The sequence below is a fragment of the Pelodiscus sinensis genome, chromosome 1, assembly GCF_052426305.1.
Source record: "Pelodiscus sinensis isolate ZL-2025 chromosome 1, ASM5242630v1, whole genome shotgun sequence".
Lineage (NCBI taxonomy): Eukaryota > Metazoa > Chordata > Testudines > Trionychidae > Pelodiscus > Pelodiscus sinensis.
The window spans coordinates 305,695,524-305,708,795 of NC_143052.1; the positions used below are offsets into that span (position 1 = coordinate 305,695,524).

General features: G+C 43.0%; 1 protein-coding gene across 1 annotated transcript in view; it reads right to left on the reverse strand.

Annotated features, from left to right (window-relative positions):
- The window catches only part of ATP8A2 (ATPase phospholipid transporting 8A2), a 554,076-nt gene that overhangs the window by 16,393 nt on the left and 524,411 nt on the right, over positions 1–13,272 (reverse strand). Inside the window, exon 35 of the mRNA XM_014581486.4 lies at positions 2,322–2,413. Coding sequence (XP_014436972.2) covers positions 2,322–2,413 — 92 coding nt within the window. The remainder of the gene's footprint in view (positions 1–2,321; positions 2,414–13,272) is intronic.

The window sequence follows — 13,272 nt, forward strand, 5'->3', positions numbered from 1 at the left end:
ACCTAAATCTCCCTTGCTGTAGTTTAAGCCCATTGCTTCTCATCCTATCCTCAGAGGCCAAGGAGAACAATTTTTCTCCCTTCTCCTTGTGACGCCCTTTTAGGTACGTGAAAGCTGCTATGTCCCCTCTCAGTCTTCTCTTTTCTAAACTAAACAAACCCAGTTCTTTCACTCTTTTATCATAGGTCATGTTTTCTAGACCTTTAATCGTTTTTGTTGCTGGACCTGCTCCGATTTCTCCATGTCTTTCCCGAAATGTGGTGCCCAGAACTAGACACACTATTCCAGCTGAGGCCTAATCAGTGCAGAGTAGAGCAGAAGAATGACTTGTTATCCTATCAAAGAAAGCTATCAGATTGATTTGATATGATTTGTTCTTCACAAATCCATGCTGGCTGTTCCCTATCACCGTAATATCTTCCTGATATTTGCAAATAGATTCTTTAATTATTTGCTACGTTATCTTCCCTGGCACAGAAGTCAAGCTGACTGTCTGTAGTTTCCTGGCTTGTTCTTATTTCCCCTTTTATAGATGGGCACTATATTTGCTCTTTTCCAGTCTTCGAGAATCTCTCTCATCTTCTATAACTTTCCAAAGATGATAGCTAGAGGCTCAGATACCTCCTCTATCAGCTCCTGGAGTATTCTAGGATGCATTTCATCATGCCCTAGTGTGGGAAAATGAACCCCTCCTTTCCAGGCCTCATAATGGCAGTGAAGCTGATCTGCAGAAGTTACTGGTCCCTCAAGGCAGCTCTAGCCCTTGTAGTCAGTGCACTCTCCCCTTTGTGAAGGAGAAGGATCCAGTGAATCTGAACTGTAATGAATCTACTTGCCTTACTCCTGTCCTGCCCTGAATCTCTCCTGAGGGTCTGCAGGAGATCCCTGCACACCATGCATAGGATTCTCAAATCCTATCCTATTTCTGCAGCAGAAACACACCAGCTCTTCTGGGTCAGGGACTTGTCAGCATTTATGGTTCTGCTGAAGAAATGGGTACAGAGAAGAGATGAAGATTGTCTGTGGCTCATCTGCCGAAATGCTGACATGATCCAGATCTCACCTTCAAAAGATTGCATCATGGTCATTGGATGATATGGAGTCAAATCCTTTGGTCTTAGTGCTACCCTGCAACCAGCATCATTGCAGCTGATGGAACTATTTCCCTTAGTAAAGTTAACATGTTACCGGTCAATAATCTCACTGCAAAGACAGGAGCAAGTCAAAACATTTCTCTTAACTCTTATTGGCTCTTGGCTCCCTGTGGGTTCTGGTCTGTGAAGTTCTCACAATCTTTTTAGTGACAGAGAAGCCCTGATGAAAATCCAAGAAGTAAGAAAGAGAAGTGCCTAAGACACAGGGGCTGTCTCATGGCCCTATGCAGCAGGTTCAGCTGATGACCTCAGATGCTGTTCTTTTTAGTTAGCAGCAGGAGGCAGGTTTAACTTCCCCAGAAGCGGAGCTATCCTGTCCATAGCCCTTGAGCTTTGGACAGCCCTGCGGGGCCCAGGATGGCCTGTATTATTATTGGCGGGGGGAACCTGGGGCCAGCAGCAGGAGTTACGCCTGCCCCAAAACTCACCAGTAGCAGTGAGACCTGTGGGAAGAAGAGTGATCTAGCCAGTTTGCTCTGATCTGCCACTTTGTAGATGGTTTGCTCTGCTTCATTGCTGGGAGCTGAGCTTGGGGAAGTGCAGCAGCCCCTCCCCCATCCTCCAGGCCATGTTGCTTGGGGAAGGAGTATTGGGGAAAGAAGTGCAATGAGATGGGAAGAGGCAGGGTAGAGTTGCCCTAAGCCCCACAACCCCTTGGAACAGCGCTGCGTAGAAGAGGCCAAGAAGAGATGTATGCAAATGGCAGGTATGAGGACCTCCACACAGAACTTTCTTCAAATGGCACCGCTGGGCTATTTCTGTATTTGTAAAACCTCAGTTAATAGTTACCTTTTGAAAACAGTCACCATTTTAAAGCAGAGCACCATTTCAACTTCTTTATTTTATTTAATTTTAATTTTATTTTAATTTATGTCCTGTCAAATTTTACAAGACCTTGAGAATACCGGGAATTTTCCTGTTGGGAATTTCTGTTCTGGGATTTTGTCATTGGGCCAATTGATTGGGTTCTAGGAAACTGTCTACATGCAAGCTCCTACAAGCCTGGGGCCACAAACACTAATTACCCTTCCAAATTTATGACTCTTGGTTGGCAGCTCAGTCTCTGTTTCAAATTATCTGTACCTACCCATTTAATGTAAAAAATAATTATCTTTCCCTTTATTCACCTGGGAGTGCTGAGAGACACACATCTGACCCATTACTTACGTGATACACCTTGCTGGACTGAATGAGCTCGAAAAAGGCTCGGAGGAGTTTTTCTGCCGAGCCTTTTTAACAAATGGTCACGTTCGTTCAGGCTAGAAAACAAACAAACAAACATAGTGAGTCCCAGATAATTTCACTGCATCTCAAGCGTATTTAACTAAGTACCTCTGCTTCTTAAATAAAACAATCAGAGTGTGAAAAAACCACAATTCTTTTAACTCTCCTTATAATGGATATCGGATATCACTATCAAGTTCTATGATAACAGAACTCCTTCTTTTTAAGGCATAATGTACATCTGATCTGTCTATATTGGTGATGACCATCATTGTGGTATCTGGATGCCTGATATCTTGGTTTTGGACATAACTACTGAACTTGGCATCCCATCTTAATTGAAGTACATAATAAACACTTCCTTTGTAGTTCATGTCCAATTTTTGACTCCCCAAAATTGCCTTAGAGAGAAGGAACAATGTGTTTTTACTTAGTATATGGTAAAGGCTTCTATCACACCTGCATCATGGCTTGAAACAAACACAGAAGAAACCCACCATAATTCCTTCATGAATTCTTTCATCAGATTTTTCCCCCACGGGAAAGTACAAATTATCTCCAGTTTTTGATAAAAAAGAAAAACAACAACATTCTTCAGTTTCCATTAGTCAATTTCTAATTCTGTGTGGGTCTAAAATTAGCTTCTTAACAGCTATTCAAAACTAAAGGAAAAAGTTCCTTCAAAACTAAAGGAAAAAAGCAAACATGCTGACCAATAAAAGAGACAGAAACAAGTGAACAGCTATAAAGAATCTCTAGAAACAAGGGATTAACAGCTACCGTTTGCCATGGATATTTGCACAAAACTATTATTTCAGTATGGGTTTTGCGCATAGAATAAAAGGAGAATACTAACCCTGATTTAGCACAGCACTTAAGCATGTATATAATTTCAAGCACATGAATAGTCTTAGGCTAGGTCTACACAAGGGAATAAGTTCGAATTGAGATACACAACTCTCGCTATGTTAATTACGTAGTACGCTCTCCCTTCAACTTCCTTTACTCCTCGTAGAAGCAGGACTACCGGCATCGACAGGAGCACCCTTTCAGTTCAAATTAGCATGTCTTCACTAGACCTGCTAATTCTAACCCTGGAAGATTGACTATGGCAGCTTTAATCTTCTCTGTAGCGCAGACAAGCCCTCATCACTGGACTGGACCTTAATAATAGGCCTATACATTACGACATAGATTCCTTATTCTGAAATATACTGGCACTATCTATTTTAGTTCAAAATGATAGGGGTCCTGTGTTTTCTCTCACATTAGTGTAATTGTCCTGTTTTTCTGTTTGTAAAGTTATTGCTGATTTAAACTGGTGCCAATGAACAGAGACTCAAACTCATTTTTGTTAATAGGATTCTATAGCTGCTAGTATAATTCCATTTTCAGAATTCCAAGTCTGATTCTCCTTTCACACCCTTTATTGCAACCTCCACTGACTTCAGGGACTGATACTGAGATCAGAATCAGGCCATGGCCACTAAAGACTATGCAAACATATCTGCAGTGAGGACTTGGATATCATTTCTTGCTGACTAGTAGGATTTTATGTCCATAAAGCATGTAAAATTTGGACTCCAAGGGCCACTACTGCTACTGTGATAGACAAACTGGCAGTAGTTTGAATAGGCCACTCTTTTCACTGAAACAGTTAACTGCTTTAACCAAGAAGATGCAACCCAGAATTTCTGAAATGTCTCTGCTGTGCTAGGTATCTTTTGGGGCTTGCACTCCACCTGGAATTTCATTAGATTCATCTCAAAGGTCAAACCCTCTCACAGCAGACTGAGCAGTGGGGACATCCACTGAGGACAAAGGGAATAATCATTTCAGGTCACTTTGTGGCCACTGCTTCAATCATGTGAGGTGGGGGTCAAATAGTCACTGGATCCTTTCCTAAATCCTCTCAGTGCAAAAGAGGGATCAGATCCTCAGATTCCGCCTCTTGCACAGTGAAACTACACCTGGTGCATTACAAGGCAGTCCACTGAATCCACAAAGGAGGAGGCCAGATTTGTTTGCCAGAAGAGGAGACTGTGCAGCATGTGGCTATTAGTTTTAAACTCAGTTTCTTTTCCCTGCAGGGGAAGGGATGGAGAATGTTACAGAGACAGGATCTTGGTAGCTAATTGACCATTCATTATCAGTGGGCAATAGGTCATTGGAGGGATGATAGGAGTTACTATAGAGAACTTTCTGGGTGTCTGGCTGGTGAGTCTTGCCCACATGCTCAGGGTTTAGCTGATCGCCATATTTGGGGTCGGGAAGGAATTTTCCTCCAGGGTAGATTGGCAGAGGCCCTGGAGGTTTTTCGCCTTTCTCGGTAGCATGTACAGATCACAGCTGGAGGATTCTCTGCATCTTGGGGTCTTCAAAGTATTTGAAGGCTTCAATATCTGAGATATAGGTGACAGGATTATTCTAGGAGGGGTGGATGAGATTCTGTGGCCTGAACTGTGCAGGGGGTCAGACTAGATGATCATAATGGTCCCTTCTGACCTTAAAGTCTATGAGTCTATGAGGATGCTCAGGCTCTGTAGGAAAAGTGAGCCAAGTGGCTCCCACTCTCGCATTCCCCTCTGCCATTTTCTGTCAGACAGAAAGTTCCAGCATCAGGAGACTTTGGAGAGAGGAAGGACATAATTCCACACTCCTGGAAGGGGCAGGACCTCGTGTGGAAGCGGAATGTGGGGCCGACCCGTGTGGCTCCGGCAGCAATTTAAAGGGCCTGAGGCTCTGGCTGCCACCAACGTCATAGTAGCAGAGGTGGCAGTCTGACGTCCTGAGCCCTTCTGAATCACCGGGCCCTGGGGAAGTTGTCCCTTTGCCCCCCATCAATCTTCTGGCTATATGAAACCACTGAAATTAGAGTTTCCCTGTGTGAAGAGTGAACCTGCGCAACTTGCAGCTGGGGCTGTTGTGAAGGTCAAAACTACATTGGGGTTACAAAAAGATTTAGATACATTCATAGAGGATAGAGTCATCAGTAGCTATTAGCCAAAATGGTCAGAGATACAACCCCACGTCGTTGGTATCTTTAGTCTCTGATTGCCAGAAGGTGGGAGTGGAAAACAGGGGTTGGATCACTCAATTTCCTGTTCTGTTCATTGCCTCTGAAGCACCAGGCAATGACCACTATCAGAAAATAGGATACCAGGCTAGCTTGACCATTGGTCTGACTCAGTGTGGCTATTCTTCTGTTCTTATTTAGTCTTTCTTACTGCAAATGTATTTAAACTATGGGTTTTCTATGTCTCTTTCAGTGCCTCACCATTATCAAGTGCAGTAGCTACTAAACAAAACTGGCATGAGGCAAAACATTTTCTGCATTGCCCTTTGTGTGAGTAAAAATGATTCCTCATGTCTTTTTGAAATGGCCAAATTACTGTGTTGTCACTTTTGAATAATTCTCACTGACCCACAGATAAAGGCAGATGAGTCATATACCTGTACAAAATAAAGCTGCCTGATTCCCAGCAGCATCTTCCATTTTATTCTTTTGGTTTCAGAAAGTGGAAACCTTTATAAATTCTCTCTCACCTTCTGGGAACAAATGTAAGGGAAAAAAAATCAAAGGCTTAATCCTAATCAAGTGTGCTTAGACTTGACCAGGGTACCCAGAACATTGTGAATGGTGTTTTCAAATTGTGTGTTTCCAGAAGTCATTCTGGACTGCCCATCTTGGAGCCATAACTTCCCACAAGCTTAGGAAACTGGTACTTGTTATCCAGGGGAAGGAGGATACTCCTTGCAGGATCCTGGTCTGTTTCTATTCAGGTTCTGATGTTGTACAAAGTCCCATAGGCTGCAGAAATATATTTAATTATTTCTGACATAGACTCTTGTTTGGGTTTTATTAAATGCTATTTGGAAGAGCACTGGTTTGAATCATTTTGGAAAAGGCTTCCACCAAAGCTTGAAAAACAATCCTCACGGTATTATTATTTATATTAGTGTAACACTCAAGGGCTCCAAGCAAGATCAAGGTCCCATTGTGTTAGGGGCTGTACACAGAAAGAAGAAGAGCCAGTTCCTGCTTTAAGGAGCCTACATTTTAAGAAGACAAATGACGTACGGTGGATTGTGGATTGGGATATAATCAGACACATATGTTTACCCAGATGTAATAAAATAATGTATAAAACCACCTGAGAATACCTGATGTTTCTCAGCCTCCCTTTTCTTGTAGGTGCAGACACCAGAGTCTAGGGTTATGTCTAGACTGGCATGATTTTCCGCAAATGCTTTTAATGGAAAACTTTTCCGTTAAAAGCATTTTCGGAACAGAGCGTCTAGATCGGCATGGATGCTTTTCCGCAAAAGCACGTTTTGCGGAAAAGCGTCCGTGACAATCTAGACGCGCTTTTCCACAAAAAAGCCCCGATCGCCATTTTCGTGATCAGGGCTTTTTTGCACAAAACAAATCTGAGCGCAAAAGGACTTTTGCCCGAATGGGAGCAGCATAGTATTTCCGCAAGAACACTGACAATCTTACATGAGATCGTCAGTGCTTTTGCGGAAATTCAAGCGGCCAGTGTAGACAGCTGGCAAGTTTTTCCGGAAAAGTGGCAGATTTTCCGGAAAAACTGGCCAGTCTAGACACAGCTAGATGTGTTAGGAGCAGCAGAAGAATAACTTTGTCACACTGCTTCCCATTTCTTCCGGCTGTGGGACTTCAACACATGCTTACTGAAAGCTCACCCTTGGCTTGGCTTGGCCAATTCACTGAGTACATCTTGGTGTTAAAGGGCTAGATCCAAAGCCCAGTGAAGCCCAGGGAACTATCTACTGACTTACACAGGCTTTGGATCAGGCTCAGTCAAGTACTGAATCCTGAACTCCTACAATCAGATCTAATCACCAGGAAGCTCTTTTGAGAGGCATGCGTATCTAATATTCATAACCAAAAACTTCATTTAAAATCAGGTAAGGCTGCTTAAGTGTGATATCACCTGACACAAACCCTTGGCCTTAAAAGTAAGAAAACGTCAAGTTAAGAGAAACCTCTTTACTGTACCCTCATGTCCACACTGCTATTGATTGACTCTACACCTCAATAGAGAATTTCTTTCTGACTCCCATAGATAAAGAAAACACCCCCCCTTTTTAACATTCCTCATACCGCATCATAAAGCCTTACCCACAGTCCCATGCTGAGTGTGGTGTACTGTATGTCCTACATAGTGGCACTTACACCACTTACAGAGAGAATGAATGAGTGTGCTGTACAGCCTTAGGTGAGAGTCAGCAGGTGTTTAGCTCAAGCGGTAGAGCCTCATGCACTCAGCTCCAGAGATCCCAGGTTCAGTTCCACCTGTTGCCATTATATATGCACTATGCCACACTTAACTCGGCCATGCCTCTCACCATTGAACATTTGCTGAGGTCACAGCTGCAGTGTCGTTGCTGTAAATTCTGCTTTCAGTGAGACTCTGTGCTGGTGTGCAAATTGGTCCACATGGGATTTATGCAAGAGTGGGTCACGGACTGCTTTGGAAAAATCCTCAGGGGCCAGAGACATGACAGGTCAATAAAGATATCTGGTAAGATCACACCTAGAAGACTTCCTACAGCTCTGGGCACCTCAATAACAGGAAGATGTTACCAAACTGGAAGAAATCAGGAGGACAGCGTTAGGAGGAAGAATTAAAAGAATGAAACACAGAATCATAGGGTTAGAAGGAACTGCAAGAGTCAATGAATTGCTTCTTTAAACAATGACTGGAAGAGCTAAGGGGGAAGAGAGATCATGATTGTTTATAGTTATGTTAAGGTTGAAGGTACAAAAGCTGTAGAGAAACAGCTTAAAGTGGTAGAAAGGAATTACAAAGTAAAACCAAGCCAAGGACAATTTAGGAATATTAAGGAAAATGTCCTTAGAATAAAGAAGCTGTCTTTGGAACAGTCTTGAAAGAGAGTGGTACAAAATTAATCACTGGAGTTATTTAGAAGGGGTCCTTCAAGGACTGGGTTTTGGTCCTGTTTTATTTAACATATTTATCAATTACCTGGAAGAAAACATGAAATCATCCCAAATATAATGTTTGCAGGTGACACAAAAATTGGGGGAATGGCAAACAAGGAGGAGCAAAGGTCACTGATGCTGAGTGATCTGGATCATTTGGTAGGCAAACAATACGTGTTTTAATATGGCTAAATGCAAATGTGTACATCTCAGAACAATATTAACAGGATGGGGCCTCTATCCTGGGAAGATCTGGTAAATAATGAGTTGAACATCAGCTCCCAGTTCAATGCTATGTCTAAAAGGGCTAGTGGAATCCTTGGACGAGTAAACAGGGAAATCCTGAGTAGTAGGAGCAGAAAGGTTATTTTATCTCTATATATCTCTATGGCACTGATATGACTGCTGATGAAATACTATGTCTAGTTCTGGTGTCCATAGTTCAAGAAGGAGGTCCATAAACTGGAGTGGGTTTAGAGAAGAGCTACAAGAATGATTAGAAAACCCACTTAAAGGAGCCTGATCTATTTACCTTAACAAAGACAAAGTTAAGAGCAAAATTTGTAAGCACCTACTGGGGAAAAATGAGATCTTCAATCTAGCAAACAAAGATATAGCATTATCCCTTAGCTAGAAGCTCAAATAAGACAAATTCAGACTGTTAAATAAGGTGTATATTTGTAAGTGACAATAAGTAACTACTGGAACAGGCCTCTGTGGATTTTTTAACATTGGCAGTTTTAAAATTAAGACTAAAAGATGTGCTCTAGTTCAAACAGGAATTTTTTGGGGGAAATTGTATGGCCAGCATTATTCAGGAAGTCAGTCACAGTTGTCCCTTCTAGCTCTTGATTCTATGAATTTACAGTAGAGAATATATTGTACAGGGAACTTTCCTGCACTGACTGCCTGAGATGGTGAAGCCAACCTATTAGGTATTTCTACCATTCCCAATTTGTATTATTCTTCTTGAACTATTTCAGTCACATTGCACATTTGTTAAATCTGATCAGGAACTGAAGGGACATCTTAAGGTGATATGTTATTTCAAATAATGCTTTTTCTATCTCATGTACAAAAAACACTCTTGCATCCTGGGTCTTCATTGTTCTAAGGTGTCAGCTAAGATGCTTATTAACTGTGCTAAAAAGTTTTTTGTGTGTGTCCTTTTTTCCTCCAACAAAAGCAAACAGGACCTAAGTTTGGGCAACAAACATCTGGCTTTACACATTCAAATGAGGAGCATCAAAACAAACAGAATAATTTACAGCTGACCACAAGGTCCCGCTGGCTCATGTGTGTGAGTAATTAAAAAAAGATGAGCTTCACCACCAATTAACCTACTGAGCACTAATTAGCGTTAATGAGGATTTGAGGTACTTGGTATAGCTTGACCCAGAAAGTCCTCCAGAGTTCATTAATTGCCTGGTGGCAAAAGCAGGGCTCACAAAGAAGTGAAGGTTAAAGTGGCTGCAGATGTCTCACTTAAAATAGAGTCTTCCTGGGAAATACATGTACCAGTTAGGGTGATTTTTTTCAGAATTGCATCTTAAAATCTCAGTGGTGAATTGCCAGCAGAATGGTAGAATATAGGCAGGTTATTTATAATGGACAAGATGAGCTGGGATTTTTTTCTTAACCTAATATGTCTGGATTATTTAAAGTGTTTAATCTAATACAAAAACAAATATATGAGACAATTTGTTTTTTTCCTGTACCCACAATATCTTACAGGAAGAAATGTAATTTTAACAACTGAAGCCTGACAGAGCCTTACAATCTACAAATTATTATTTTTAAAAAAAAAATGTGTGCGCACTTTGGCTGCTATCCCTATGAACATGTAGTAAATACAAAGCTGAGGTATGACCCACAGACTCCTAAATATCATAAAATACAGAAGAATATACATTTAAGCAAACAGGACTGGAAAATTCTTAGCTGTTTTTCCTGTCACTTGGGTAAGTATGAATCCCATTTGCCTACAATCTGCAGGTACTATATCACAATTCCTTCTATTCCAGTGGTCTACAACCTTTTGGGGCTGCCGGGCGCCCGGGGCCACTCATGCACCGGGCACTCGGAGGCGGGGTTGCGCACGCGCCCGGGGGCGGGGCCACCCATATGCCGCATGCCCAGTGCCGGTGCTACCCATGCGCCGCATTCCTGGGGTCACCGCCACTCCTGTGCTGCATGCCCAGAGGTGGGGTTGCCCATACACTATGCGCCCGGGGCCGGCGCCGCTCCTGTGCTGCGCACCCGGGGCTCGCACAGCCCATGAAACACACACCTGGGGCGGGGGCTGCCCATATGCTGCGCACCCGGGGCTGGCGCTGCCCCTGTGCCCCGGGGCCGGCGCTGCCCCTGTGCCCCGGGGCCGGCGCCGCCCCTGTGCCACGTGCCCAGGGGTAGGGACGCCCATATGCCCGGAGCTGGCACCGCCCATGTGCCACGTGCCCAGGGGCAGGGGCAGGGGCAGGGCCAACCCCGATCACTTGGCAGGCGCACAGAAATGGCCCGGCGGGCTCCATGGTGTCTGCGGGCACCACATTTGAGACCACTGTTCTATTCAATGAAGAAGCAATATTAAAACCATGGAAAGGCTGTGATATAAACCAAAAAAGCCTCATAGTTCAAGCTGGAATTCTGCCTTCTCCTTAAATGACCTGTAAATGAGCCCTGACTTAATATGTTGCTTTCTACTGTTACACATCTTGCTACGTATTTTCTTGTCTGAGGTCTCTTCCTTGACTCTGATCCTTCTTGCTCAGAAATAACTTCTCTGAAGTGAGTGGTCGCACAACAGTGCAAAGCAGGTGTCAGAGGAGAATCTGATCCCCTTAATGTCAGTTAATTGAAGACTTTGTTGTGAGTCCTATAGTTTCCCTTTGTATATTTTCTAAAGTTCATAAATAATTTTAAAGTGCCTAGACATTTCTGTTGCTAAAAACTTTTGCTATGGGTTCTGTGGTTTTGGGAGAGATGAATTAAACCTAGTTACGGGTTTCCTCTGCTCCTTCCAACCAATAGTTCAGTTTCTATGTTGTTGTTTCTATGTTGGCATCAGTTCTGTTGCTGGCAATATCATTTCAATACATTGTTAAGAGAGGGAGAAAAGAACAAGCCTCGTGTTGAAGAGGCTCAGGTTTCTCCTCCAGCTTTGGTCACCTTTACATGGAGGAAATGGTTTGTCCTGGTTCCTCTTGCTCCCTGAATCAGCCCACTTTCGAACAGTCATTTCTACTGCAGGTTAATCAGAGGGTTATATAGAATGGGATATATAGAATGATTTTAATCAGAGGGTTATAGAGAATGAATTTTACAGAACGACCATAGCACAGGGAACAGGGTATTAGAGTGCACCAGTTATTTTGGAAGGTTATTTCACTACACCACATTCATCCACTCCTTCCCCCATCTATAGAAGGTTTTTCGACATCATCCAGTACCCAGCATAATATCTAAGTACTTATGATGTGCCCATCATCACTGCTGGACCATATCCCCCAGTCAGAGCCCCTAACACAAATTTCTAACTGGCCACATGAGACTGATTCCCAGGAAGACCTCTCCCCCACATATGCCTGGTGTTTGAGTGCACTCTCTCTAGTCTACGCTATCACTAGGCCACATGTGCTAATTTAATTTGTTTTCCTTTTAATAAAGGTTAAAACATGCTATGTTATTTGAGTATCAGAGGGGTAGCGATGTTAGTCTGAATCTGCAAAAGCGATGAGGAGTCCTGTGGCACCTTATAGACTAGCAGATTTATTGGAGAATAAATTTTCGTGGGCAAAGACCCACTTCGTCAGACCTGCATCTGACAAAGTGGGTCTTTGCCCACGAAAGCTTATGCTCCACTAAATCTGTTAGTCTATAAGGTGTCACAGGACTCCTCGTTGCTTATGTTATTTGAGTTCATCAAAGGGGAAAGCTGAGCTAAGCATGGCAAGAAAAGGTTGAAAAAGGGGAGGTTTCAGAAAGAGTAGAATGGGAAGTGAGGTATGTCTAAACTATATTTTTTAAAAAAAATTTGCATATTTTCTTCCTATCGCTTTTTCAAAAGCAGGTCTTTCAAAAGTGAAAGTCTGAATGCAGTTTTTCTGAAAAAAAAAAAAACACCCCATTTTTGAAAAACCATGTAAACCTTTTTTTTAGGAAGAGCGTTTTTTTTTTTCAAAAAAGGGTTTTTTCTGAAAAAAATGCATCCAGACTACTTTCACTTTTGAAAGACCTGCTTTCGAAAAAGCGATAGGAAGAAGATATGCAAATTCCCGTAGAATTTGCATATCCTCTTTTGAAAAAAACAAACATAGTTTAGATGTATTCTCACTGGACAAATTGGAGGAATGGTCTGAGGTAAACAGGATGAAGTTTAATAAAGACAAATGTAAAGTGCTCCACTTAAGAAGGAACAATCAGTTTCACACATACAGAATGGGAAGCAACTGTCTAGGAAGGAGCACGGCAGAAAGGGATCTAGGGGTTATAGTGGACCACAAGCTAAATATGAGTCAACAGTATGATGCTGTGGTAAAAAAAGCAAACATGATTCTGGGATGCATTAAAACAGTAGTCCCCAACCTTTCGGGGCTGCCGGGCGCCCAGGACGGGGGCCACGCATGCGTCGCATGTCCAGGGGCGGCACCACACATGCGCCGTGCGCCTGGAAACGGCACCGTGCATGCACTGTGCACCCGGGATGGGGGCCGTGTATGCATCGCATGCCCAGGGCTAGGGGCGCAAGAATGGCTCAGGCCAGCCCTGGTCATTAGGCGGGCACACATAAATGCCCTGGCGGGCACCATGGCGCCCGCGGGCACTGCGTTGGGAACCACTGCACTAACAGATGTTTGTGAGCAAGACACGAGAAGTCATTCTTCCACTCTACTCTGCACTGGTTAGGCCTCAGGTGGAGTATTG